The sequence below is a fragment of the Carettochelys insculpta genome, chromosome 17 (assembly GCF_033958435.1).
Source record: "Carettochelys insculpta isolate YL-2023 chromosome 17, ASM3395843v1, whole genome shotgun sequence".
NCBI classification, from domain to species: Eukaryota; Metazoa; Chordata; order Testudines; family Carettochelyidae; genus Carettochelys; species Carettochelys insculpta.
This window is the reverse complement of record NC_134153.1, coordinates 24,522,735-24,549,265: the sequence shown is the minus strand read 5'-3', so window position 1 is coordinate 24,549,265 and position 26,531 is coordinate 24,522,735. Positions and strand designations below refer to the sequence as shown.

The window sequence follows — 26,531 nt, the reverse complement described above, 5'->3', positions numbered from 1 at the left end:
ATGACGGGGTTCTTCTACATGACAAGTGTCTCATTTAATTCAGTTCTCGCGGGAATTCGGTGTGATTCTTCTTTACCTCTTTTTTGCCTGCCGCCTCCCTTCTCTTTCTCAGTGACTTGGGTTCCACCGGTCGTGGTGTGGCTGGCCCCTTTCATTGGAGCATGCCCGAGGGACAAAGGATGCTCTTGCTTGGAGCTGCTTGATGTACTGCTAGCAACAGCTCTGTGTGGGATTGCCAGGATGTTGAGCTGGGGGACAGTTTTATTGTCACCCTGACTGAAGGAACAGCTGAGACCAAGGATCCCAGCAGACCCAGTGGGACACCTGAGCCTCTTCACATGGGAGCCAACAGGGCTTTGTGCGAGGAGCCCAGCAGAGCTCATGGACACATTCGGAGCCCTGTCGGGGGAGTCCAGTTAGCATACATGGCCCTATTGCGTACTGGGGATGGAGTTCTGTCTGGGCAGAGCTGGGAATAATACCACTTACTCTTTTCCCCACTCTGACCCCTGGCTCCAGCCTTCTTCCCAGGAGCTGGCCACAGCTTCTGCTGGAGCTCTTCCCTCCCAGGAGCCCAAGAATGGTCCATGGTCCATCCCCAAGGGCCAAATGCAGTGCTCCTGCCACTCCACCACCCTTCACTGTGACCCCTGCCTGGAATACTATGTGCTGTCACTAGTCCAGCAGGAACTACCCCTCTCCCCAACACACCTTCACTGCTGGGGGGGCTGGCAGCTTTATCCCTACCTCTTGTGCTGCATTTGTAGCACTTCCCTTGCTTGGCATGACTTTGCTGCAGGTACCAGCTGAGGGGATGGAAGGGGCTCTCTCTTCACATTGGGGCCACTCTAAATCTCCCACTGTGGGCCCTAGGAGAAGCAGTGGTCAGACCAGTCTCTTTCATGGGTCAGATGCAGTCCTCATGACAGTCTCCAGCTCTGTGTGCTGCTTGGATGCTGTATTAACTTAGATGGAATAAACCTAAGCCCCCAGTCACTGTCCTTTTGCCAGGCAGTTGTGGCTTATCAGTCTCACTTAACAGAATTCCTTTTTCCCAGGTTTTAGAACATCGCAATAATAATGGGAAAAAAAATTCCATGAGTTTAAAGTGTCAATTTAAAAATTAAAATCCAACCTGGGCCTTGTGGGTAAAAATTTCAAAAGCGCCTCTGTGTCTGAAGAGCTGAACTCTCCTAGGCTTTCAATGAAACTAAGTCACGTGGCTGTGTTTCACAAAAAACAAGCAGTCCTGTAGCACCTTAACGACTAATCAATTTATTAGATACTGAGCCTGTGTGGGTAAGACCCACTTCTTCAGATTTTCAGATACAGGTTCGTATTCAAGAGTAAACTACAACTAAATAAAACCCCAGAACACTGAGAGCCAGGGCTGGCAGCTGTATATAAACTTTATGGGACCACAGGAAACTTGGCCATAACCATAAGTGGTCATCCCACTGATGAAATTATGGAGATATGCCTGTCTCATAGGACCAGAAGGGACCTTCAGGGGTCATCGGAGTCCAGTCTCCTGCTCACAGCAGGACTTGTCATCATCCCGGATGGATTTTTTTTTTTTTTTTTTTTTTTAAATCCTTGTCCCCCAGTCCTTAAATGGTCCTCTCAAGGACTGAGCTCACAACATTGTTTAGCAGGCCAGCACTCAAACCACTGAGTGTCCCTCCTCCACAATGGAAATCATGACCTATAATGGCCATTGCCAGACAAGTGAGTTACAGATTATAGAGGCTGTGTGAAATTGTTTCCCTGTGTGGCTCAGAGATCCCCTTGCTGTTGATCTTTAATCTGGATTTGTGCCTTGGAGCTATTTCCATAGATCTGATATTTAGTGAAGTTGCAGAAGTCTGTAGGGCAAGAAGAGGAACATGTGAATGCTTCTGTGTCTGCTGAGGGAACATGAGCAGAGACCCACGGATTTGAATTGTGTGGCAGGATATATCTTTACATAGCACATTATCCTTTCAAGTCACCACCTGAGACTTAGAACCACTCCTTAGACCACCAGCCTGAGGCATATCTTCCTCTTTGTACACGAGGGCACTGAGATTAGATATCTAGAGCACCGCCACTGAGCGGGTGACCGAACGAGTTACAGCCTGGTTGTTCCTGATTCCCAGACCCGTGATCAGTCCACTAAACCAGAGTTTCAAATTGTGGCCCATGAGGAGGTTACTAGAGGGGCACAAGGACATGACTGGTGCTGGATAGGTCCCCGTGGCAAGACATTAAACAAAACCAGCCCCTGACACGCAGGGTTATGGTGCTCTTTAGTTTTGGACCAGCTGACCTATCATCATGGTGATGGTCTGGAGCCAGACCAAACCTGAGTGGTGCTGCAGCCCTGTAACCTGGAGTGGGGAGCTAAACCCGCTCCCTAGGACACAGCAGCTGCTGCCTGGGAGTAAGTACGAGGTAGGATCACACTCCAGCCACCGGTGTCCACCAGAACCTCTCCTCATCAAGCCCAGGCCACTTGGCTGCCCAGTTGTTACCTCTCCTCATCATTTGTTGGAGGGGGGACATACATAGGGCGTGATTCCCTAAATGGGAGGGGAAGCAGCAAAGACATCTGCACTTGTCCATATGGTCTCCATCCCTCAAGAATCCTGTGCAGTAAAGCAGTTTCTGTGAAGGCTGCATGGCTGAGTGTGCTCTTGGCTGGAGGGGCAGGTGGCTGGTGAGATTGTGGGTGCAGCATCCCTCCATGAATAGTCCAAAATCCACCCAGTTTTGCTTTAGTTAGCACAAGTCACTGAATGGAAGGCTGCCACCCAACCATGCAACACGTAGGCTGATGGAAGCATGGCCTGACTGCTGTGTTTGAGGCTCATGGGGGAGCAAACAACATCTCATCCGGTGTGTTATGTTCTCCTGTCCTCTTCACTGCGGATGGACTCAAGCAGTTTGTGCCTCCATGCGTTGAGTTGTGCCCAACAGTGTGGGCGGATCGCATTTCATTGCATGTGTGTTGTGGTGTGGTTTTTTTTTTTTTGGTGGCCTTCTGATCTATGAAAGCCTAATTGCTGGGGTGGGGGCAGATACTGCAGGTAGGCTGCCAGCCACGTTAGAAGAAGGAAAAAAGAAAGGGGGTAAACTTTCCAGAAGATACTGCAGGCTAGCTCAGCATTTGTGCCTGCAAGCAGGGAAAAGAGGCTGTCAGCCACTCCCTATTTAATTGAGGGCCTGTGACTAGCTAGTATCACAAACTGATAAGCAGATGCTTATGGGTTAGTCATGTAACTGGCTGCTGTCTTACATCCCTAAGTTCTATCTCAGTGGTTGGGACAAGAGTTTTGGGAGGGAGGAAGGGGTCCATAAAGTGCTGTGGAATGAGTAATATGAAGTGGGTGATACTGTGCTTTGGGAAGTCTAGTCTAGTGATTGAAACATGGGACTTGGAGGCTGGAGAGCTGCCACAAACTTCCTGTAAAGCCTTGGGTACGTTGTGTGCCTCAGTTTCCATAGCTGTAAGTAATGTATAAGGCCTCAGATGGGCTTGAGATTGAAGGCTGTTAATGCTTTTGATGCTGCTTGAGAGATCCCGGGCTGCCATTGGCAAAGTTACTTGGGGAATCTGGGGAACTGTGATGTTCTCCAGCTACTTTCTTGGTAACTTCTTTATGTGCTAAAGGTACTGCTGCCCCCCTGAAGACCATAGATAATCAGTTTTAGGTCGGAGGGGGACAGTTAAATACAGGGTTGTAAGTCGGGAGTTTAAAGACCCAAACAGTCCCATGCGAGAGGCGTTCCTGTCTTCTCCTTCCCCACTGGCAGAATTCTTCTAAAGGAGGCCACTCCGGGCTGTGATGTAGCATCTGGGGGCTTTAGTTTGCAACATGGCTTTTTTGGTCTCCCCTTCAGGAATCAGAGGCATCTCGGAAGAGACGACTACTGGGGTTCACAACCTGTATAAGATGAAAGCCAGCGGAAGCCTGAAGGTGCCAGCCATCAACGTCAATGACTCTGTCACCAAGGTAATGCAGCCAGTGATCTGCTGCTCCCCCCATTCTGTTGCTACATGATTTGCTGGTGCCCCAGCAGGCTGTTGCTCTGTGCCCTGTCTGTGTGTGCTAACTTTGTTGTCCTCGCAGAATGGGGCTGGCTGTTGCTGGGCCTGGTGGCTAATAGATCTTGACACAGGATGGGTGGGGTAAGGATGTGGAAGGGACTAGGAATATGTCTGAGTGAATTCAGTGTGGCATCTTAATGGATCTTTCTGAGAGTTTGCAACTTTCAAAAAATTGCGGTGCAAAATAAAGCACCCACCGGCGCCTTGTCATGTTCTCAATTTCACATTCCTCATTTACTTGTAGTACAGCAGCACACAAAGTTCCTGCCAGAGATCAAGGCTCTATTACAGTAGGTCTCAACATTTGCAAGGGTTCCATGCCCAGAGCCTTTGCAAATGGGGGAGGTTCAGAACCCCCGGGAAGCGGCAGCCGCCGGCACCCCTGCCCCAGGGATAATTGAATTCGCGAACATTAAATTCACGGATGTGGGACTTTGCTGTATTTTAGCCCCTGTGCAAACACAGTGAGAGACCGTCCTTGCCCTGAAGAGCTTACAGCCTACACCAGCGGTGCTCAGTTTACAGGCTGCTTGCAGCCCAGTCAGCACACAGCTGTGGCCCATGTGAAATCCTCAGGTCATCCAGGAAGTATCTGTTTTGTGGATGTGGCCCACGGTGGTAAATAGGTTGGGGTACCATTGGTCTAAAGAGATGGTACACGTACAGGGCAGGAGGGAAAAGACATGGAAGTGAAGAGACTTCCCTAAGGTGTCACTGTTGGTCAGAGGAGGAGCTGGGGTTAAAACTAAGGCTGCCCTGCTCCTAGTCCAGTGCCAGGTCCTTTGGAACACTTTGAGGCAGAAACCTGCAGCTGTGGACCTCTCAAAGGAGAGTCACTTGCCTAAGCTCAGGCTTGGGCAGGGGAGCTGAGCCGTCCTGGCGTTCCTGGAAGTTTTGTTGGGTTGGGGATGTGAGTGTGTGGTGCTTCACTTCTTACTGAGCTGTGGTGGTAACTTGAGTGGGGCACTAGGAGCTAGACTTTCAGAGGTGTTTAAGAACCTAAAGATGCAGGTTGGCATCTAGTGGGGTTTTTAAAAGGGTCTGAGTGCCTAATTCCCATGGAAAGCAGGAGTGAGGTGCATTAGGCACCTGAGTAGGTTTGAAAATCTCACCCTTACTCCTCAAGTCCTGTCCCAGTGTTCTGTTCTGTTTGCGGGGCAGCTTTTGACTTGCAGAGCCATTTCTCGTGGCCAGGCTCTCCAGTGCTACACTGCCTGTCAGCACTGCTCTCCCTTTATGGTTGGCCCACTGGGTCCCCATCTGTGCCTTTGCCCTGGGACAGGGAGAAGCTTCTTATTGGCCAGGGGACTTGGAAGGACAGGGTTTTGTGCTAGCTACATAGACTCAGATTCCTGAGGGAGTTTCTTCTCTAAAGTGTCCAGACTGAACAGCTGCTTTCTAAACAGCAACCTTCACTTGCCGTCTTAAGGGGCCAGAAGTCTCTGTTCCCTTACTTATTTCTTGGCCCACTTTCTTGCCACATTCCCAACTTCAGAATAGCTTCCATCAGCCTGGTGACCAGAAAAGGGGCACCTGGGCCTGCCCATCAGATGGGGATGAATTGCATTTGGAAGACAATGTTTCTTGCACTTCCTCTGCTTGCAGGCTTCCGCTTGCTGTAAGAATGGTCCTAATTCCTGTTTGCTAGACAGTTGTGGGCGCCGGCGTGTCTCTGTCCCTCTTCTGGGCTGTGTCATGCTGAGTTCATTTTGCATGAAATAATTCTTCAATTTCAAGAGTTCCTTTTGGCATCTGAGCAAGGCAAGATTATCCAGTCCCTTGCTGGAGGACTTCAGCGAAGCACATGCTTTGAGTTTAGAACCTCTTGTCTGGATTTTAAATGTTTCTAGCATAAAAAGGCTCTTCCCCTCACTACCTTCTTATAAGCAGTAAAATCCCTTTTCCCTTGGAGTCTTAGTGCTTCCAGGAGTGGGATGGAAGGAAGGGGAGGAGGGACTTGAAATATCTTGAGCTTCTATGAGATCTATTTCAGGGGTGGAATAAATGTTTCTGCATTTGGGACTCTGCTTTCTCATTCCTTTGGGAACACTCTGGCAGGGAGAGGTCTTGATTGCAAGTGAAGGATTTGAGCATGAGGAGCCGTAACTCCTGATATTGCTGCTCTGCTCTGCCAATGGGAAGGTGTGTAAGAAGAGTCACAATGAAGGATGGGAAGGACTGGTTCCATTTAACATTTTTCATTTGGTGGAGGCTTGTTAGGGGAGTTTGGTTTTGGATTTTTTCACTTACCTAGAGCTTCATAGGAGAGGGAATTGGACAACAAGTTTGCGTCTGCATAACAGCCATGGTTGGGTTGTTGATGGGTATTGAACTCTCAACCTCTAGCACTGAAGTGTGAGCCTCTAGTCCTGGAGCTGAAGGGCCAGGATTGTTGCCTGTGAGAACCTGCTAGAAGGAGACCAAGATCCACACTCTGCCTGTGTCATCTGATTTGCTCAGTTCCATGCCTTTAGTACACAGCTGCTAGCTGTAACATTCTGAGCAGGAGGACAGTACAGTAGTAAAATACACATAGTCCTTACCTTTCGATTAGGCGTAATTTTGTCTGGAGTAAGATTGAGACTTGGCATTTGCCTTTCAGCACAATGTTCCTCAGTTATAGTGAGCAACTGATAGTGTCTGCCATATATAAGGTTGTCGTGCTAAAAATCTGTGCTGCTTTAGGTTTCTCTCTTGATTTTTTTTTTTTTTTTTTTTCTTCCTGCTAACAGTCACGTACTCCCAAATGCACAATGGCCGTAGGGTGGTTTATAACGCCTGTCCATTAAATTCATACGTTGTACCTTAGATCACAACTTACCTTTAGAAGACATGGTAATAGTGCAGTATTTAGTGTACAGTATGTGTCTCCCCCCCCAAGTTTGTGCGCAGGAAGGGGCCGCACCAGAGGTGTGGATTCAGCAGTCAAGCTGCATCTCCATTTGCATTCTTCTAGCCATTCATCCTGACCACTGCATTCTGGTCACTGGCTGGGGTTAATGTGGGCAGATTGGGAGACTGAAGCTTCCTTATTCTTTTGGGCTCTATTGTTTTGTCTGTGGTCTTGTTATTCATGTCCTGCAGAGCAAAGCAAAACTCTGTCAGCAAGAGTCTTTTCCTGGAATCCTGTAATTTCTCAAACCGAGGTTTTTGGTTTTGTTAGAGCCAAAACACAGCCAGAGAGTGGGGAGAAACGTGTAAAGAGCATGAAGAGGGAAAGACGTTTCAGTAAGAAATACCCACTAAGCTCAGGCGGATGCAGATGTAGAATGCCGGTAGGGTTGGTTTCTGTCTTTAAGCTGAATTTTGAATGAAGGGTTGAGCTGCTTGTAGTGAAGGGTTGAACTCCTCTGTTGCTAATTTTTGTAAGGAAGGAGTAAGGTGTGGATTTCCTAGAATGAATACAATCCAGGGTGCCTTGCATGGTGCCTTGGTGCAGTTGTACTCTGCTGATTGGCTGAGTATCCAGTGAGCTGACTCTGATCCTTCAGCAGAATTATTTGTGTCTTCCTCCCCTGGATGAAGAATACTTTCCCAGCTCATTGGAGACAGCAGGGGAGCAGTGACTGGTATGTGCTTGAGGATCATGTGGTTTGGACTTCTGGAGCTGCACATGAAAGCTCTTGGCTGCTTGTCACTTCTAGACCACACACCCACATTCCCTAAAGATGCGTCCGCAAAGATAGCGTGCATGCAGATACTTATACGTCTGCTAACTGACTATCCAGCTGTCTTGTTACAGCTGTCTGTTCAGTGCTCAGCTGTGACATTTGGAAGAATCTGTGGGCCTCTGGAGCATGCATTTAAAGTGCAGCCTTGAGTGAACAGTAGCTCCCTGCTGTGTACATGTGAGAGATGCCTCTTGCTATCCTTGCCCCTGTATGTGACAGGCTCCCATGCTTTATTCTGCTGTTTGGTCGCTGTTTTCTGAAGCCCAACAACTAGACAGCAGGTGCAATGCACACACAAAATGCCTCTGATTAGAGTAGTCCTGGATGAGAAGGGTTGGGACAGATGTCTGCTGTGGCCATCTGCGCTGGATTCAAAAGCCAGTGAAAAGAATGCAACAAATCCATGCTCCGTTAGGCCTGTCGTGCACGGATGTGGTTAAAGGCGTTTAGCCAACTGTCAGCTTTGTGGCATTTTGTAAGTTTGTCTAGGTTCTCTCTAAATAAGAAGCATGTGTGTCTCTTAGCAGTTGCTTCAGCTATTCTGAAATTGTCACTTTCCTCCCCAGAGTAAATTTGATAACCTTTATGGTTGCCGAGAGTCCCTTATTGATGGCATTAAACGTGCCACGGATGTCATGATTGCTGGAAAGGTGGCTGTCGTGGCAGGCTACGGTGATGTTGGCAAAGGTTGTGTTCAAGCCTTGAGAAACTTTGGAGCCAGGGTCATTATCACGGAAATTGACCCAATCAACGCGCTGCAGGCAGCCATGGAAGGTGAGCCTCTCCGGATTGTAGGGTTGGAGGATTTGGAACTTGATGTATCCATTGCTGGTTCTGTAGTCCATTGTAGAGCCCTACATAATGTCTGGCCAATAGTCACTGGGATGAAGAGCCCTAGTCCTCTCTTTGATGGAGGTGACCCCCTAGTGTGATGGTGCCCATAATGGATTGTTTCCTTCTGCCTGTATGGAGAGGAGTGATTAATGTCTTAAACTCCATACTTCTCTTGAGGTGCTTGATATTCTCTTCAAATAGGCACCAGTTGCATCATAGTTCAAACGTTTGAAATAGGCCCTCTCTGCTGGTGGTGTTGTAGTTGTTTCTGAGTAGCTGTTGAACTGGCTTCTTTTGCGCAGATAGCGCTAATGTCCATCTGGGATTCAGACGTCAAGGAAGTCTCTGCTTCAGAACACCCAGTGTTCACCTCAGTTTGGCCCTAGTCTGGTAGACTCAGAGCTTCCTGGGCTCCAGCTATTTTTGTGGGTGCCCCATACAGACAGGCTGTTCCATGTTCAGTTACCCTACCTCCATGCACAAGTCCATGCACGCGCCTGGTTTTGTACTCTCAAAAGTGCAGAACCTGCAAATATTGCGGGTTCCTCTTCCTTTGAGGATGGGGCCCCGTGGGTTCATAAAAGACATGTCAGTAATTTCACTGCAGACACCTGGGATGACAGAGTAACAGGTGGGACCCAATAGCCTGTTGTGCTGGAGGTCGTGTTTAGTTTCACTACTGGGCCTCTTGCCTTCAGGGACCTAGTGTTGGCTGGGAGAGGAAGGGACTGTCAGGGCAGAGGCTGATGGTTTTTCTTTTGACCCTCAGGTTATGAGGTTACGACCATGGAGGAGGCTTGCAAAGAAGGGAACATTTTTGTCACCACCACTGGATGCGCTGATGTCGTGCAGGGCAGGTACCGTCCATCCCCGGGTTGAAAGTGCAGCGACTGGTGTTCAGCTATTGACATGACTCCGCTTGGTGGCACAGCGGAGCTTTGCGCACTGGCTGTTCAGCTCTGCAGGGCTGGGTTTTGTTAACAGGCGGTACATCCCAACCACTGTGTCTTTGGCAGTGCCAGGGAGGAGGTGGGGCTGGGAGGGGGATGGGTGAAGCCAGAGGGAACACTTGAATGGAATAGCAGGGGTCTGAGGTGAGCAGCACTGGCAGCATTGTTGGGAGAGAGATGTGCAGGGCTAGAGGCCCCCAGGAGGGATATGTAAGTGCAAGACTGAGGCCCCAGGCAGAGCTGCAGGAGGAACCTCTGGCCTACATCTGACTATTGCTGCCCTCAGTTCCACTTACACAAAAACTACCCTGTGTCATTTCTCTGTGTGCATGTGCGCGCACACACACGAGACATCACAGATGCTCTTGTCAGTCTGATACAAAGATGTTGCTGTGCAGATGGCCCAGGGCAACTGTCTATCTCTCCAGATCTTGCCATGGCTCTCCGGAGAGAGATTCCATTTGCGAGCTAATGGGACAGGAATGAAACAAGCTCATTGCCCTTGTCGTGCCTGGCAAATACCCTGATGGCCCCGCCCCTCAGACCCCAGCTGGCTGTCCCTCCATCTGGAGCAGCCACTGCCCCCTCGCTCTCCTGTGCTTGTGAATATTGAGAGCATGAAGCGAAATTGCCAAGGGGCGGCTGATGAGAAGGTGAGGAGACTTCTCCACCCAAACCTCCTCTAGTTCTCTACAGGATGACACTGGCCCTTTCTCAGGATTCACTTGCATACCTCTTTTCCCCTGCGTGATGCTGCTCTGCCAGCCAGCAGGACAGTGTGCAACAAGGGCCCTCCTTCCCTGCCTCATAATGACAGCGCCTGGTTTCTCTTTGCAGACACTTTGAACAGATGAAGGATGATGCCATCGTGTGTAACATTGGCCACTTTGATGTGGAACTTGATGTGAAGTGGCTAAATGATAATGCAGTGGAGACGGTGAACATTAAACCCCAGGTGAGTTGGCCCTCAGCAGGGCTGTCCATCTGGGAGGGACAGCCAGTCAGATTCCTCCTCAGACGTTCTCCTTTCCATACCTGGAGGGAGACCCCCATACTTCCTCCTGGTTGCTAGAAACATAAACAGGTTCTCCTTTCTTCTATCTCAGATCAACAGGCTGAAGAAAGGCTGCATGTCTGTGTTGCCTGGCATTTGGAAGGACGGGTACCTCTTAGACTGTGGCCATATTTGGCTAGGAAGCCCTCGTTTGGCTTGTTCTCTGTATTGTGACTACCTTGGGGAAGCAAGACCCAGTGCTAGTATGGGCTGTGAACTGGACAAAGACCATTTGTTCCAGGAGCCAGTCCTCATGATGTCAGGAGGATGGGAGCTTAGAAAGGAATTGGAGCAATATCTGACTTCTGGCCTGGCTCAGCTCTAGAGAATAGCCTGGGGCCCTCCAATAGAGCTGGCTGTTAGGAACCTAGGACAAACAGTGTTTAACCTTCCTCTGGCTACCTGTGGATGAGTCCCCTGAGGTTATCTGGAGGCTAAGCTAACAGCTTGGCAGCACAGTCCAGCTGACCTGAGGCACTTCAGGCAACCTTTCTGATCCTTCATAGGGCCCTCTCCAGAGTAAACAGCATCTCCCACGCTGACTTCTTGGACTCTGCGCTGGCTGAGCCCGGTGCTAAGAGAAGGCTGGAGAGTGAAGTAAAAAGGGAAAACTTTGCTCAGCATTTATCAGGGTTCCCATCAGCCACTGCAAAGAGAGTGAACTGGCAAATGGAAGTCTGTGCACTTGGGGTGGAGCCTCTAGGTAGACTGGAACTCGCTAGGGTGACAGTTCTTGGCAGCAGTGCCATTGGCACATAGCATGGGTGGCCACCAGGAGAGAGTGGTAAAGAATGTGCATGAATATGTGTTTTCAGTTCACTAACTTGCATGGTTTTAGCGTGAGATTTTTACAAATGCTCATCTCCTCTGAAAAGGCCATCAGTGCCTGAGATCAGCCGCTGCCTCTTTGCCAAGTTCCTTTGATATGCTGGCCCTGTTAAAGCCAGGGGAATGTACAGCCCAGTGGATTTGTCTTTGGACTTAGCAGATTTCAGTAGCTTCAGCCTGGCACGAGGATGGGCAATGCCAAGAGAGATCTGTTTTCCTGCACTATAGCAGTTTGTAAACTGTTTCTTTCTGCAGGCCACTCCATCCGAGAGCTTTACAGATCACCTCTTGTCTCCTTCTCACCTCCATTATTAATTCCAGGAGGGGGTCTGCAGCCTGGTGGTGGCTCACCATCTTAGAACAAACACAGCAGCTGTGTGTTAGAGAACTGCCTTGCTAATTCCACCCAGCCTAAATGAAGTAGGTGGGTAGATTAATGGCCACTCTGTTTAGGGCTTCTGTTTGAAGGAGTTGCTTTCCATTTACGTTGTATTTACTTGTTCAATATGATTTGTGGGTAATGAATGACCCAAAGCATTGAAGGAATATCTCTTGAACGCTCTACCTACATCACTGTTCTCCATTAAGGCTTTTAGTGTAACACGTGGAATGGCTTTATTCTACAAGAAAGGGGTAGTGTTTGTACAACATATATACTTTTGGACTACATTTAAACTAACAAGCTTTCTCTAAAATCACAATATAAATAGTTCTTAAAACTCTGGAAATCCCTGAGAACAATTTTTAAATTGTCTCCTCCTTACAAGGCTGGACGTTCAAATATTGGTGCACTTGGCTAAAAACTGGAAGTTTTCATTGTGTGTAGATTGAGTGAAATGCAAAGATTTTTTTTTTTTTTTGAAAAAGTACATATCAAGATACTGTCTTTCACTTTGAATAACTTTAGCTATCGATAGCATAGTCAATGCCCTATAATAGTGCAGTGTTCCTTCAAACATAAATAGCAAAGAACCAATCTGTTCCTTAATAACTCAGCAGAAGGCCTGAGTAGCCAGATACGATACCAATATACTGTAACATTATTGAGAGCCAGAATTGGTCAGGATTCCTTTGACTTTTATGGAGTACGTCCCCAGGTGAAGTAAAGCACTAGGAAAGAGGAGCCAAGGTGTTGTGCAGCAATGAGTAGCCCTAAGTGTGTGACTAAATCACAATGTGACAACCAGTAGAATGGTTGCAGTGGGAAGCATGTCAGGAATATAGCACAAGTCTTGGGTTTGGCTTTTTTCTGGGGACAGGCACAGAGAGCCTGTTTCTTATTTCAGCCAGTCTTACGTTGCTGTCATCTCCTCTCTGCAGATGAACTTGTGAGGTCACTTGTTTCTATGGAGAGACTTGTGGCAGACCACATCATGTTGAGAGCCGCCCTAGATAGGGAGCAGTGGGGAGAGGAGACAGGAAGGCAAAACGATGCACAGGAGCAATCTCAGAACTCCCTTTGAGCATACTTGCCTGTTGCAAGAAGAGTGTGATGGGGGAGAGGGCGGATGGTGATCTGGACACACTCCATGGATGCACCTGTTCAGCTGTATGCAGAGAACCACTATAGTTATGCATGTGTCAGATGTGTGCTTTGAGGCAGCGTAGAATGGCCTCCCTCCAATGGCAGCAGACACTCTTAAGGGTTGGGTGAACAGTTGTCTCAGTCAGTCCAAATGAGCAGCAGCTGTTCCGTTTAATGCTGGGCCAGACCAACCTACAGAGAGTAGACGAATGTTTTTGACATAGAATGTGGGGTAGCATCAAGCCCAATTACTGTCAAAGTCTTAGCTTCATATTAATTGCTGGGACATCTGTGCTGGATGGATGGGGAGTCCACCTGCAAGAATTCAGATGGAAGATGGTGCCTCTGTGCTCATCTCACTTGTGTTTGTTTCATTTCCCCATGAAGGTGGACCGATACACACTGAAGAACGGCCGCCACATCATACTTCTAGCAGAAGGCCGACTTGTCAACTTGGGCTGTGCCATGGGTCACCCCAGCTTTGTTATGAGCAATTCCTTCACCAATCAGGTGTTGGCACAGATTGAGCTGTGGACCAATAATGACAAGTATCCTGTGGGAGTCCATATGCTGCCAAAGAAGGTGGGTTGAGGGAAAACTTGATCTTATTTCCATGTATTTGCACAGGTGAGCTCAACCCAGTCCTTCAGATGGTCTCAGGCTGGTAAGTAACATTAGAGAGGTAACGTCCAACTCCAGCAAATCTTCTTTCACAACTTGACAAAATGGCAATACAATATAAAACTAGAAGGTGCACAAGACCTCTTCTGCGTCTATCTAGTGCAAAGTGGTCCCATTTTCTAGCCTTGGTGTTCTGCAGGCTTTACGCCACCATCCTTGGGAGACCATTGCACAGAAATTTCTCCTCCCTAAAGCTTGCGTCCTTTTCCTCTCTTTAGTATCACCCAGTTAGAGCTAATCACAGGTAGAGCATGGTGAATATATTTTCTAAAACCTTCTGGAACTAAAAGTGCATGTGTGAAACTAAAAATTTTCACAAAAATCTTTTCAGCCGTTTTTCTGAAAAATCTTTTTCAGTTGCTGTTTTTCTATATTTCTGCTGTTTTGCTTTTTGCAAACATTTTCACAGTGGTGGGTTTGGGATTTTATTAATTTAAAAAAAAAAAACCAACAACAAATTGAAAAATTATTTGCCATTGCCACAGCCTGCTCCCAGTCTAAAGTTACATGTTGTCCTGTGGTATCCTCGGTGTTGGATTGGATCCATTCATTCGATCTGTGTCTCCTGGGGTAAGCCTGGGAGTGTTGACTGATTTGTATAGTTTTTTGGAAACGTCAGTCTTTTAAAATATATTTTTGAAGCTTTGCAAAAAAGAAAAAATTCATCTCTGCACGTCCTTAGTTTTGCCAAGTGACCTTGGGTAACCTCTGCCTCCATTTCCCCAGAATTCATCCCTCTCTCACAGATATTGAGGCTAAGTTAATGTTGATTTTGGGATCCTTAAAAACAAGCTGCCTTGTGAGGTAACATGTACAAACAATTATATAACTAATTAAAATTGGATCGATTGTGTGGTTAAACGTTAAGCCATGAAACTAAGGCTGGAAAGGGGTGCAGCGGTGCCCCATGTTTTATCTGGGGATTCTGCTACTGGCCCTGCATGCCCGTGATCCCAGGGTTCCATCTGCCAGCCCCCTGCCCCTGGGGTCCAGGCTGCCATCCCAATGTGCTCAAGTTGGCAGCCAGAAACCCAGCTGGAGTTAAATCGCTAAGGGTGATGCTCATTGGTTTAGCAGTTACACTTTGGCTCCTGGTAAAGCATTGAGTGGGAGAATGTCTGCTATTCCCCTTGGGCAAAAAAACCCTTTTCATGTTAAACTTCCAAAATAAACGAAGTCATTCAGTGGTTATTCTACTTTAATGCTGTCCCACAATGCACAACTTCAAACCCTCTGTAATGGTCTTTGATGTAATAAAGCCAACCTAACCAACAGAATAAGGGAGGTGATCCCCAGTCTAGCCACGTACTGAGCCCCCTATCATGAGGTCAGTGTTTTATTGTCTGAAGCAGCAAATGATCTCATAACATGGATCCATCAGGAGGCAGACCTTTGGTTTATGTATGGCATCTTTTAGTTTCTCCGGTATTTGCTTAAAGGAGCTTCAGTCTGTCCGTGTGTGTTTGGTTTTAAAGGTGCTACAGGCACACCACTGAGAATCACTGAAGTAGGGCTGCTCTTGTAGCCAGCATCTTGCAGCAAAAGAGTTGAACTGGAACTTGGGGCAGGAACATGGTGGGTCATACAGAGTTCAATCAATGGCTGTATTTTTGGGCTGGAGCATGAGATTGCCTTGGGATCTGGTTCACATAGAAGTGATCAGGGGGCACATAGCTTGTTCTTCCTGTGCCTGTCCAGCTCTGTTTCTGGCTTCATCCCAACACTCTTATCCCTCTGACTAGAGGTGTGAGCTCGCAGCTGTCTGGGATTGCAGCTGGCTCCTATTCAGGAGCATAATGGGGAGGGGAGAAGCAAGCTTCCAACCCTCCGTTCCCCTTGCACACCTGAACAATCAGCCGTAATCTGGTCCTAATTGCCTGAATGTCCACCACGTCTCTGCAAAATCGCTGTCTAACTTGGCTTTGCCACAAATTCTCCTGAGCTTTCTCTTTAAACTTAAAATGATCAGTGGGTTCTTTGTTCTTGTGGGGGAGGAATCTGGACTGTGTCACAACCATTAGAAGTTTCCAAAAGTAAACTGTCATCTGGTCTCAATTTTTTGGAAACCAGACTGTGAATTAGATGATGTGGTCATTGTTACAGGGAGATTCTGCTGTTAAGTACCCATGCCTTTGAAATGCAGCCAGGTCCAGAAGTGGTAATGTGAAAAGGTTTTTCCTTTGGTCAGTAGAATAAACTGATAGGGGATTGGTTATGAAGTGTTTGCTGAAGGGCTTCTAAGCTCCCCCCGCCACCTGTTGAAATGAGTCACATAGGTGTTTTTGGAGGAGATTTGCTGGGGTCGGTCACACTGAAGAGGGGGGAATGCGCCTCTGCTGTTTCCCTTGAGCAAAAAAACCTTTCTTCATTGACCCTCCTGAACAAAGTCTTTCAGTGGCTGTACTGTTTTAATGCCACCACACAATGCACAGCCGCTCACCACCTGTAACGCTATTCCTAGTTAGTGAATGGACTAAGGGAGACGGTCCCCAGTCTAACAAACTGTGCCTACTTCAGTAAGTGGTGTGAAGTATTTCAGATAGGACTAAACTGGCTCATTTAGGTAAGTGCCTGGTACAGAAACCCCAGTTAAAAATGTGGCACTTGGTAGTGGATGGTTTTCTAGGAGGTTAATGGGAATTTATTTTACCAGTAGAAAAAGGTACAGACTAGTTAGTGCATATTTGTGTATATAATCGATAAATGACTCATGTCCAGAGAGACATTTTCTGTTAGCTGTTCAGGCCTCTAAGGACAATCTTGCCATAATCCCCAAAGGGAGCCAGCGGATTATTTTTTAATACCCCTGCTGGTTGTATTGTGACTTTTTGCAGATGTGCAGTACGCAAGTGTGTGTTTATCTAGTGGAGATGCGTCAGTTCACCTAATATAACTTGAAATCAACAGTCAAAGCTAACCTGGAATGCAAGCCAGTCTGATTTGCAATTGGGAAAGGAACCTGCTGTAATAAGGTGATGTTCCATTGGCTGTCTCCTAGGCATCCAGAGAAGAGGGAGGGTGGCGAGGTGAAGTGGCTAAGTGAGATACTCTAGGTCAGGGGTTCCCGAACTTTTCAGCATCACGCCCTCCCCTTTAGATATTTGAGAAACTTTCATGCCCCCCCACTTCTTCTTTACCATCATCTGACCTCCCTTTTAGTAAAAATTCAATACATCATTTAAGGTGAACACAAAAACTTGATATAAAAACGTTATCTGAAATTTAAAAATGAGCACAAATAGTTTTTGTTGGCCCCTGGTGGGTGCCTGGTATGACCTCAGCTGGCCATCTGCCTGAGCCCTGTGCCAGCCGCCAGAGCTTCCCACGCCAGCTGTCTGCCAGCCCAAGATCTGCACTGCCAGAGCCACCTGCCCGAGCCCCGCACTGCTGGGACCAGCCACTCACTCGCCAGCCACCTGCCCAAGACCCACACTGGCAGGGCCAGCTGCATCTCCACCATCCTGAGCTGCCCAGGTTCCACGTTGCTGGGGCCAGCCACCCACCTGCCAGCCCAAGCCATCTGAGCCCCATGCTGCCGGGGGCAGCCGCCCAGCCGCCTGCTCGAGCCCCATCCTGCTGGGGTCAGCCTCCTACCCAGCCCAAGTACCAGAGCTACAAGCTGCCGGGGCCAGCCGCCTGAGCCCCTCCCCTCTCACAAAGCCAGGCACCACCAGTCCCCTGCTCTTACCTCATCCCCATCCCCCTCGCCCAAGCCAGGCATCCCCAGTCCCCCATCTTAACCCCATCCTCCTCCTCCCCCAACCCACACTCACTCACCTTTGCAGAAGACAGCCAGCTCCACGTGGGTCTTTGCCAGCTGCTTGCTTTTTATAGAGGTTGTGCTGGGTCACCCGCGTAAAATGGCAGGAGCTGAGAGCCGGAAGCAAAGGCCTGTTCTTTCTTCAGATGGGGGGCTGGGTTGCCTCCTGCCCCCCCCGCCCCCTGGAATTTCTTCACACCACACCCCCCAGTCTGGGAAACCATGCTCTAGGTAGTAAAGAGAACTCAGTGCATTCCCAGTCTGCCCCTTGGAATGCTTTGTCCTGTTCTTGCATCACCATGAAGTTTCAGCACATCTGTGGTGCTGGGTGTTGGTGCCGGTGCTGTGACAAGACCATTTGAGAAAGTGTCCAGCCCGAGGAGTGACTGGAATAGCTCTAGCAGCAGCCTTTGCTCTGCCAAAGGTTGGCTGTGTTGAAAGTGAGAACTCCGTGGCTCAATTGCTCTTCTGTTTTCGTACCCGCGTGCCCCAGCAACCGGGGCAGCTGTGAACCAGCCTGAAGGCAGTTCCTGCCTGCGGTGGCTCTTCTGGTTGGCAGTTTTGTCTCTGGGGTGCAGTTGAACCAGGGGAGTCTCTCACCAACAGGACTGACAGCTGAAATCTCAGCCAGGAAGCTGGAGTCTGCAGCAGAGAGTGGCTTTCCCTCTCCAACATGCATGCTGTCTCTTCCGGGCACCTTACTGAGACCCCCCCCCAGCAAGTGGCTTTTTCCTGTTTTGTTCATAGAAGTGGGGACAAGGGAGGCAAAGTGGGCTCTATTGTTCCTGATCCCCAAGTGGATCCATTTCTCTCTGGGGTTTGTGGCACTGATTTGATTTTTTTTTTTCCCTCTGTGGGAAACCTCAGACTCCTGAGCCTTGTGGCACACAGGGTGTTATATGTTCACCTCTGGAGAGAAAGTGGGTTTTACTTGTCACACGACAGTCCCAGGTTCCCAAGTTGGGAACATGGAGAGACATCAAAAAGACCTTGGGTTTTCTCAACCCAACAAGCTGCTGGAGAAGAAATGCCCGGCACCCAAGAGTACCTAACAGACCCCTTGGAGGTACAGCAGGGTAAGAGTGATGGCCCTGGCGCTAACCTCCTCTTTGTTTTCCTCAGATGAGGTCATTACATGATCCCCTCTCTCGCTGCATCTCCAGGGCTCCTAAGATGGGTGGCCTTCAGTCTGGGGCTGGAGTAGCTGGCTGATACCCCCTTTGGTGCACTCAGTTCCTCAGCTCCAGGATGTGTTGCCCTACCAAAGCATGAAGGGCTCTTCTGCGCCTGTGAAGGGGCACAAATAGCTGTTACCTCACCCTCCCCAGCTCCCAACTCCCTTGTAGCAGACACCTTCAACCACAAGGAGAGACAAAGGCAGTCAGGGGTGATGCTGAAAAATAGACTCAAAATGGCTGGATTTATTTGGTCTTAAGGTTTATTCATGGGCTGGACTTCAATCACCCGGCCCTCCTTGTCCACTATGAAGCGAACATGTAGTGGGCCATGGATAAATTTGAATTTTCACTTCCTGAATCCTTGAAGGCATTCACTGAACTCTCGAAGAAGGGCGGGTGGCTTCCAGGGCAGCTCTCCAAGCAGCTGCTGATACAACAGACACTGTAGTGCACACAATGGCATGGGCCATACTTCTGCATTGGGCATTCTGGTTTTTCGTCTCTGAGCTATCTGCGGTGTTTCAGCAGTCACCGTAGAACCTCCTGTTTGTGGAGCAGACATACAAAGTTGCATGGTCTTACAGATATCCACACTATCTTAAAGACTCTGGGGCTGTGTGCACCAGGTCTGGTCAGTAAACAGTTCCACTCTCAAACCTCCACAGGCTGTGGGAGCCAACAGTTCCAGGAGCCCCAGCTAAAAGCATCAGAAGCTAGAAATGATGCCAGAACCATCTGGTGCCTTTGACTGGGTCGGGCTCAACATGCCCTAAGCAAAAACTCCTTTTGGAGGTGTACCTGAGGGCAACGTGTCAGATTTGCCCATGAGGGCAATTTTTTCCCCTTTGATCACAGCTTGGACTGCCATAATGTTAGACCACTGGGTGCTGGCTACTCTTTCCCAGGGTTATACCCTCCAATTCCTTTCGATACCCACTCCTGGTGAGGAGAGAGGCCTCTGCTGAGGTGATCTGCTAGATGGCTAGAGCACTGCTGAATCATTGAAGGTGAGCCACCACTCAAAGAAAAGACACTTACCTGTTTTTGTAATTGGTGTTCTTTGAGATGTGTTGCTCACATCCATTCCACAACTTGCTCTACTTCCCCACTGTCAGTTTGTGGCATGAAGGAGCTGAGGGTCGGGGGCAGCAATGTAGCACCTCTTATCTGCACCATTGCAGCGTCTCTGCAGGGGCCACCAGAGACAGTCCTCTACAGGTGATACCAGGGGAAGAACCTCCAACATGGGTACATGTGGTGAGTACAAACACCTAGGCTGTGTCTACACTTGGGCAAAACTTCAAAATGGCCATGCCAAAGCGGAGAATGCTAGTAAGGCGCTGAAATGAATTAGCATGCTGCCGACCACGGCACTTCGAAAGCGCCGTATTTCGCTTGTGCATGGCTCGTCTACACGGGTCCTTTTGAAAAGGACCCTGCAAATGTCGAAATCCCCTTATTCCTATCAGTGGACATGAACAACGCATCTCAAAGAACACCAGTTACAAAAAGTTCACTGTCTTTTTCGTGTTTGTTTACAGCTTCTGTAGTTACCATATCGTGTTTTCAATCTTATTCCTGCATTCAACATTCCTGTGTGTGACGTTAACTCCAACAGAAATTGAAACACTTATCTTACAGTGGAAATCTCCCTGTCAGCTGAGGCTCTGTGGTTGGTATTTCTAATTGCACGTTGCAGTGCATGAAACAATATTGGTGTTACATCCAGCTTCATTACAAGTGGAGCTTTTGTTATCGCTGAGTTAATGAAGTGTGTTACTCTGTATCACTCTGTTCCTTTTTAGATGGAAATGGACTACTTGCTTACAAGAACGTGCCAAGCAAACCCATTTTTCAAAACTCACATCTGACCCTCTGAATTTCTTCCAAATGTTCAGATAATAAAACCCTTTCTTCAGGGCATAGCGTTTTCCGTGGATTTTACATTTGGCTGATTGGCCTGTTGATTCCTTTCTCTTCTTTCCAAAGAGGTCTTCTATTTACAGTGATCAAATAGCTCTCATCATCGCCCATGATTTATTTTCAGCCTGTGAGTTCCTCTGATATTCAGGTGTATTTTATCCAGACTGTAACTTGCTATGGAATTTTTTTTTTTTTTTTTTGTTTTCTTTCATCTTCGTTGTTGCCATTTGTTCCTCATCTCCTCAACTACGACCACGTACATCTTTGCAGAAGGTTCTCTTCCCTGCAGATCCTGTAGCCATCTGCAGCACTGATACCATTACCTCCTCTCTTGCTAAGTCTGTTTTCTTCACTAAATTTCCTTTGAGATCTTTCTTTCCTTTTGACGTTTACCCAGCACTGTCACATGTCACCTTTGGCTCCCTCACATTCTTTGGTGACTTGGTCATCTCTACTTTTCAAGTAGTCTTTCACTTCCTATACATTTCTCTCCTGTTTTTCTATCTAGAACATAGGTACTTTAACTCTTCCTTGAACAGATGTTGCTAGTAGCATTCATTCTGGGAGAATCTATACATTCTTCTTCGAGTGGTCCCCGTGGGTGCTCCACAATAGGTGTCGGGCTCGCACAGCGCCGCAGATCGGAAATCTTCCAGAAGTTTCTCCTGGATCGTGCGTGCGCCGCTCCCCTGCGCGTCCCCGGCAACGTGCGTGATCCGGTCCCCGCCAGTTCCTTCTCAACCGCCATCGGCTGCAGACGGAATCCGCTCAGGCTAAGGCCAGAGTCAGATTAGATAGTGTTTTTCTACGTGTAAATTGTTTGTTCTTTTTTCGGTTACAAAAAAAAGAGAAAGTGACAAAGAGAATATTTAAAAACAAAAAAAAAAAAAAAAAAAGAGAGAGAGAGAGGAGTGGAGAAGAGGAGAGTTGGACGTGAAGGCCAGTTAGGCCGCCCGCTGCACCGCAGGCCGGTGACCGCGATTCAGGTACAAAGGCACGGATTAAGTGCTAAGTACCCTATTAACAGCAAAGGACTCACCGCAATGGCCTCTTCAGGTTTTAAAAAGTGAGAGTCCTGCCGTGAAGCTATGTCAGCCTCCCATGGGCACAGTGAATGCATCCGCTGCCTGGGGGAATCGCACGTTACCCAGAAGTGTTCTCACTGTGCTAAGCGCTCAGCCAGGGCCAGGAAAGACAGAGAAATAAGGCTTAAAATGCTCTTGTTTGATAAGGCTCTGCAGCCGGACTTGCCAGAGAAGCCTCACCCAGAAGGGTCCTCTGGGTTGCATAAGAGGAAGGCAGCTTCTCTGACCCCCTCGGTGCAGAAACAGAGGAAACTCTCCCCAGCTCTATCCTTGCCGGCGGTTTCAGCGAGTGGGATGAGCGGAGCACACAGCCCCCAGCCGCATACTCAGGCAAGCGGCAGCGCACGTGGCAGAGGCTGAGCCTCCGGTTACACAACAGCCGGCACGCGCGGCGCCTAGAGCATCAGCGAGGCAAGCGCCGGACCCGGCGGCACCAACGGTGCAGGGCCACCAGGCATGGAGCCTGCAGGCACTGGAGGAAGTTACCTGTGCGGCACCGCAGCTGAGCGCGCCGAGCGCGGCGTCAACAGTGGGGTCGAGATCCCCGGCATGGGAGGGGGCGGTGCCAGCCCCAGAGGGGAGGGGCAAGGCAAAAGCAAAAGCCTGGCGCTGCAGCCCATCTCTGGACAGGGCTGCGCTGCTCTTAACAACAAGCCCTCCCCCTGTGCTACACAGGCCTCACCGAAGGCCTGGGTCTCCACCAGCCTATCCAGAGCTGTCTCCTCCATTCCTCCAACCGATGTCATAAGAACATAAGAATGGCCATACTGGGTCAGACCAAAGGTTCCATCCAGCCCAGCATCCCATCTGCCGACGGTGGCCAATGCCAGGTGCCCCAGAGAAGGAGAACAGAAGACAATGATCAAGTGATTTATCTCCTGCCATCCATCTCCTGCCCTTGTTCTGAAGGCTAGGGCACCATACTTTATCCCTGGCTAATAGCCATTTATGGACCTAACCTGCAAAAATTTATCAAGCTCTTTATCCATTTATCAAGCTCTTTATCATTTATCCATGGCTTGGGCCACCTTCACCTTTTCTGGGATTGGATCCCCAGAGTACTATCACAAACCAGTTTCACCTTTATCTGTGTCGTCGCGGAGGTCTCGCTCTCCCAGACATCGGGGGTACACACCCCGCGAGTGGTCTAGGTCTCCATCCCCGGACCCTTGCCCGTGCTGCCATGGTTGTCCTTATCATGCTGGACACAGACACCGTAGGCCTACGCCCAGGGGCAGGTCCCCCCCGGCCGCTCAATACCCCCGTGGACACTCCCGATTGGGGACAGAAACACAGTTGTCTCAAGGGGAGTTATTTGTAGAACCCCGAGACTTTCCTTTGCAATCCTCCAGCGAGCAAGTGTATCATCAACCGCAGGAGCCCGAGGGTTCCAGGGAGGTTTACCCTAGTGGTTCCTCCTCATCCTCCCCAGATGAGGCCATGGCCTGTGGGGATGTCTCTCCCACGGATGACCTCAAACAGTTTCAGGAGCCGTTTAAAAGGGTGGCTTTCATGCAAGACATCCAAACGGCAGAGGTGCAGGAGAAACATCACAAACTCCTGAAAAATTTGAGACCCGCGGCTTCATCCAAAATTGCTATTCCGCTGGATGAAGCCATTATGGAGTCAGCCACTACCATATGGCAGACTCCTGCCTCTGTTCCGCCTACAAACAAGAGAGCGGATAAGAAGTACTTTGTCCCGGCAAAGGGCATGGAGTTCCTCTTCAGTCACCCACAACCAAATTCGTTGGTGGTCGAATCGTCCGAGCAGAGGTCAAAGGCTTCTCAGTACAAATCGGGGGGATCAGACAAAGATGCTAAAAAGCTAGAGCTGTTTGGCAGGAAAGTATATTCCTCTTCTACCCTGCTAATGAGAGTGGCAAATTATGCGGCACACCTAGCAAACCATAATTTTGATAATTACTCCAGGCTTACTCCCCTCGTGGATTCACTTCCGGAAGACAAAAAGCCGGTGTTAAAGGCGATTGTGCAAGAGGGCTATGCAGCATCACGGACGGGAGTCTAGATTGCCCTGGACGTGGCGGATACGGCGGCACGTTCAACGGCTACAGCAGTGGTCATGCGTAGAGAATCCTGGCTCCAGACATCGGGTATCCCGAGGGACCTACAGGCGAAGATCGTGGACCTTCCCTTTGATACACAAAAGCTGTTTGCAGATTCAACCGACTCCGTCCTCCACTCCAGTAAGGACTCGAGAGCTACACTTAGAACCTTGGGTATTTACACTCCTCCATACAGGAAGAAAAAATATTATCCTCAGCAAAGACGCTACCCGTACCAGCCACAGCGCGCTCAATATCAATGGGGCTACGACCAAGGGCGCCATCAACAGCAGCAACAGTACAGAACTCCCAAGCGACGTTCTCAACAAAGCCGTAAGCCCTCGGGGCAGGCCCAAAGGCAACAAGTTTGACGGGTATGTCAGGGGCTGCACTATCACTACCATCGCTCAATGCCACTCTCATCTCATGTTCCATCATCGCCTCAGACCGTTCCACTCCAATGGCAAAAGATCACCACAGACAAATGGGCACTGGAGATCATAGCCATGGGTTACACGATCCCCTTCCAGTCGCTCCCACCAACGAAGCCTACCTCCGGGACGCTGCCCACAAGGCGAGGCTCAAGCAGGAGGTGGATCACATTCTTTCCACCACCCCTATGAACATAGTGCCGGAAAAATTCCAGGGGAAAGGTTTTTATTTACGCTGCTTCCTAACAGAGAAGAAAACAGGAGGCTGGAGGCCCATCCTAGATCTTCGGGGCCTCAACCGCTACTTGCGCAAGCAGCGTTTTCGGATGATCACAGTCGCCTCGATACGCATGGCACTGGACAATGGAGATTGGTTTGCAGCCCTCGACTTACAAGATGCTTACTTTCATATAACAATCCACCTGTCACACAGACGCTTCCTCCGCTTCATGGTCGGCAAGGAACACTTCCAGTACAGGGTTCTTCTGTTCGGCCTCTCAGTCCCCAGAGTCTTTACCAAAACCCTGGCAGTGGTGTCAGCCTACCTGCACAGACGGGGGTGTTTATTTTCCCATATCTGGACGACTGCCTGCTGAAAGGGGCCTTGAAGGCAGAGGTCTTACGCATGATACGCGTCACAGCGGACACGTTTTCTTCGCTGGGCCTAGTCATCAACCTCACAAAGTCAGACCGACCCCACACAAGATATAGAGTTCATAGGGGCGCGCATAAACTCTATCACAGCAAGGGTGTACCTACCCAACGCCCGCTTCTGCACCATCAGTTCGCTGGTGCAAGTCATCAGATACAGCCCCACGGTGCCGGTCTTAACGTGCTTACAGCTGCTGGGCCACATGGCGGCAGCGATGTTTGTGGTACAGAATGCCAGATTGCACATGTGAAGCCTGCAGCATTGGCTGGCGAGCGTTTACAAACTGGCATCCCACACTGTCCACAGGGTGGTGTCGCCCACGACAGAGGTGCGCAGATCCCTGGCGTGGTGGGAAAACCCCAAGAATCTGCTAGTAGGGGTGCCCTTTCACCAACCACAAATTTCTATTTTTCTTACTACCGACGCCTCCCACATAGGATGGGGAGCGCACATCGGCGACAAGGTGACGCAAGGGCTATGGTCCCCTGCGGAACAGACACTGCACATAAACATACTGGAGCTCAGAGCAGTGTTAAACACCTGCAGACATTTTCGAGACTACCTACATGGCAAAGTAGTCGGGATCAATACTGACAATACCTCCGCTATGTTTTACATCAATCAACAAGGAGGAGCCCGATCCCGTGCCCTATGTGCGGAAGCAGTCCGATTGTGGAACTGGTGCATTGCCAACAACATAACGTTGAAAGCCTCGTACTTGCCGGGCGCTCACAACGTGAAAGCAGATCAGCTGAGCAGGCGCTTCACACTCGCGCACGAATGGCAGATCTGCTCCGATCTGCTACGGTGCATTTTTCGTACGTGGGGGTTTTCCCAGGTCGATCTGTTTGCCACCCAGCACAACAAGAAGTGTCTCAAGTACTGCTCCAGGGCAGGAGTGGGGTGGGGGTCCCTGGGGGACGCATTCATGATCTCATGGAGGGGCCCCCTACTTTATGCGTTTCTCCCCACAGCGCTTATCCACAAGGTCTTGCAGAAAGCCAGAAGGGAGAGAGCTCGCATGATACTCATAGTCCCAACATGGGGTTGGCAGCAATGGTTTCCCTTGCTTCTGCGCATGTCGGACTGCCCACCGCTCCCTCTACCGGTGGCGCTGGACTTACTCACGCAGGCTCAGGGGTCCATAGTGCACCCACACTCCCAGGGTCTGCGTCTACAAGCATGGCTAATCCATGGTTCAGCTCCTTAGAGAGCACGTGTACAGAGGGAGTACAACAGGTCCTGGAATGTAGCCGAAGGACCTCCACTAGGAAGACTTACAAGCAGAAATGGACTCGATTCACAGCATGGTGTTCCGCCAAGCAGTTAGCTCCCCTTGACGTTCCTATACCTGTAATACTAGAATACTTATTGGACCTCAAGAGAGGTGGGCTTTCTCTATCCTCGCTAAAGGTCCACCTCACCGCTATATCTGCCTTTCGGCATACAGAGGAAGGGCCCACGGTATTCGCCCATCCTATCGTTACCAGGTTCTTGAAGGGGCTGGTAAACCTGTACCCCCCTTGGAAACAGCTTCCACCATCATGGAATTTGGACTTGGTGCTCAGCACGCTAACGGGTCCACCTTTTGAACCATTAGCCACAGTTCCCCTACGTCTCCTTACGGTAAAAACAACCTTCCTCCTTGCAATTACATCAGCCCGCAGGGTGAGTGAGCTCGCAGCAGTGATGGCGCCGCCGCCCTGCACAGTATTCTCAAAGGAGGTGGTAACCTTAAGGCTGCACCCAGCCTTTGTTCCAAAAGTTTCTTCGGAGTTCCATCTTAATGAACCAATAGTTTTTA

General features: G+C 49.3%; 1 protein-coding gene across 1 annotated transcript in view; it reads left to right on the top strand.

Moving 5' to 3' along the window:
* Positions 1-26,531, top strand: part of AHCY (adenosylhomocysteinase) — a 45,778-nt gene that overhangs the window by 16,538 nt on the left and 2,709 nt on the right. The window contains exons 5-9 of the mRNA XM_075012135.1: positions 3,883-3,995; positions 8,328-8,535; positions 9,365-9,452; positions 10,383-10,500; positions 13,340-13,534. Of these exons, the coding sequence (XP_074868236.1) occupies positions 3,883-3,995; positions 8,328-8,535; positions 9,365-9,452; positions 10,383-10,500; positions 13,340-13,534 (722 nt within the window). The remainder of the gene's footprint in view (positions 1-3,882; positions 3,996-8,327; positions 8,536-9,364; positions 9,453-10,382; positions 10,501-13,339; positions 13,535-26,531) is intronic.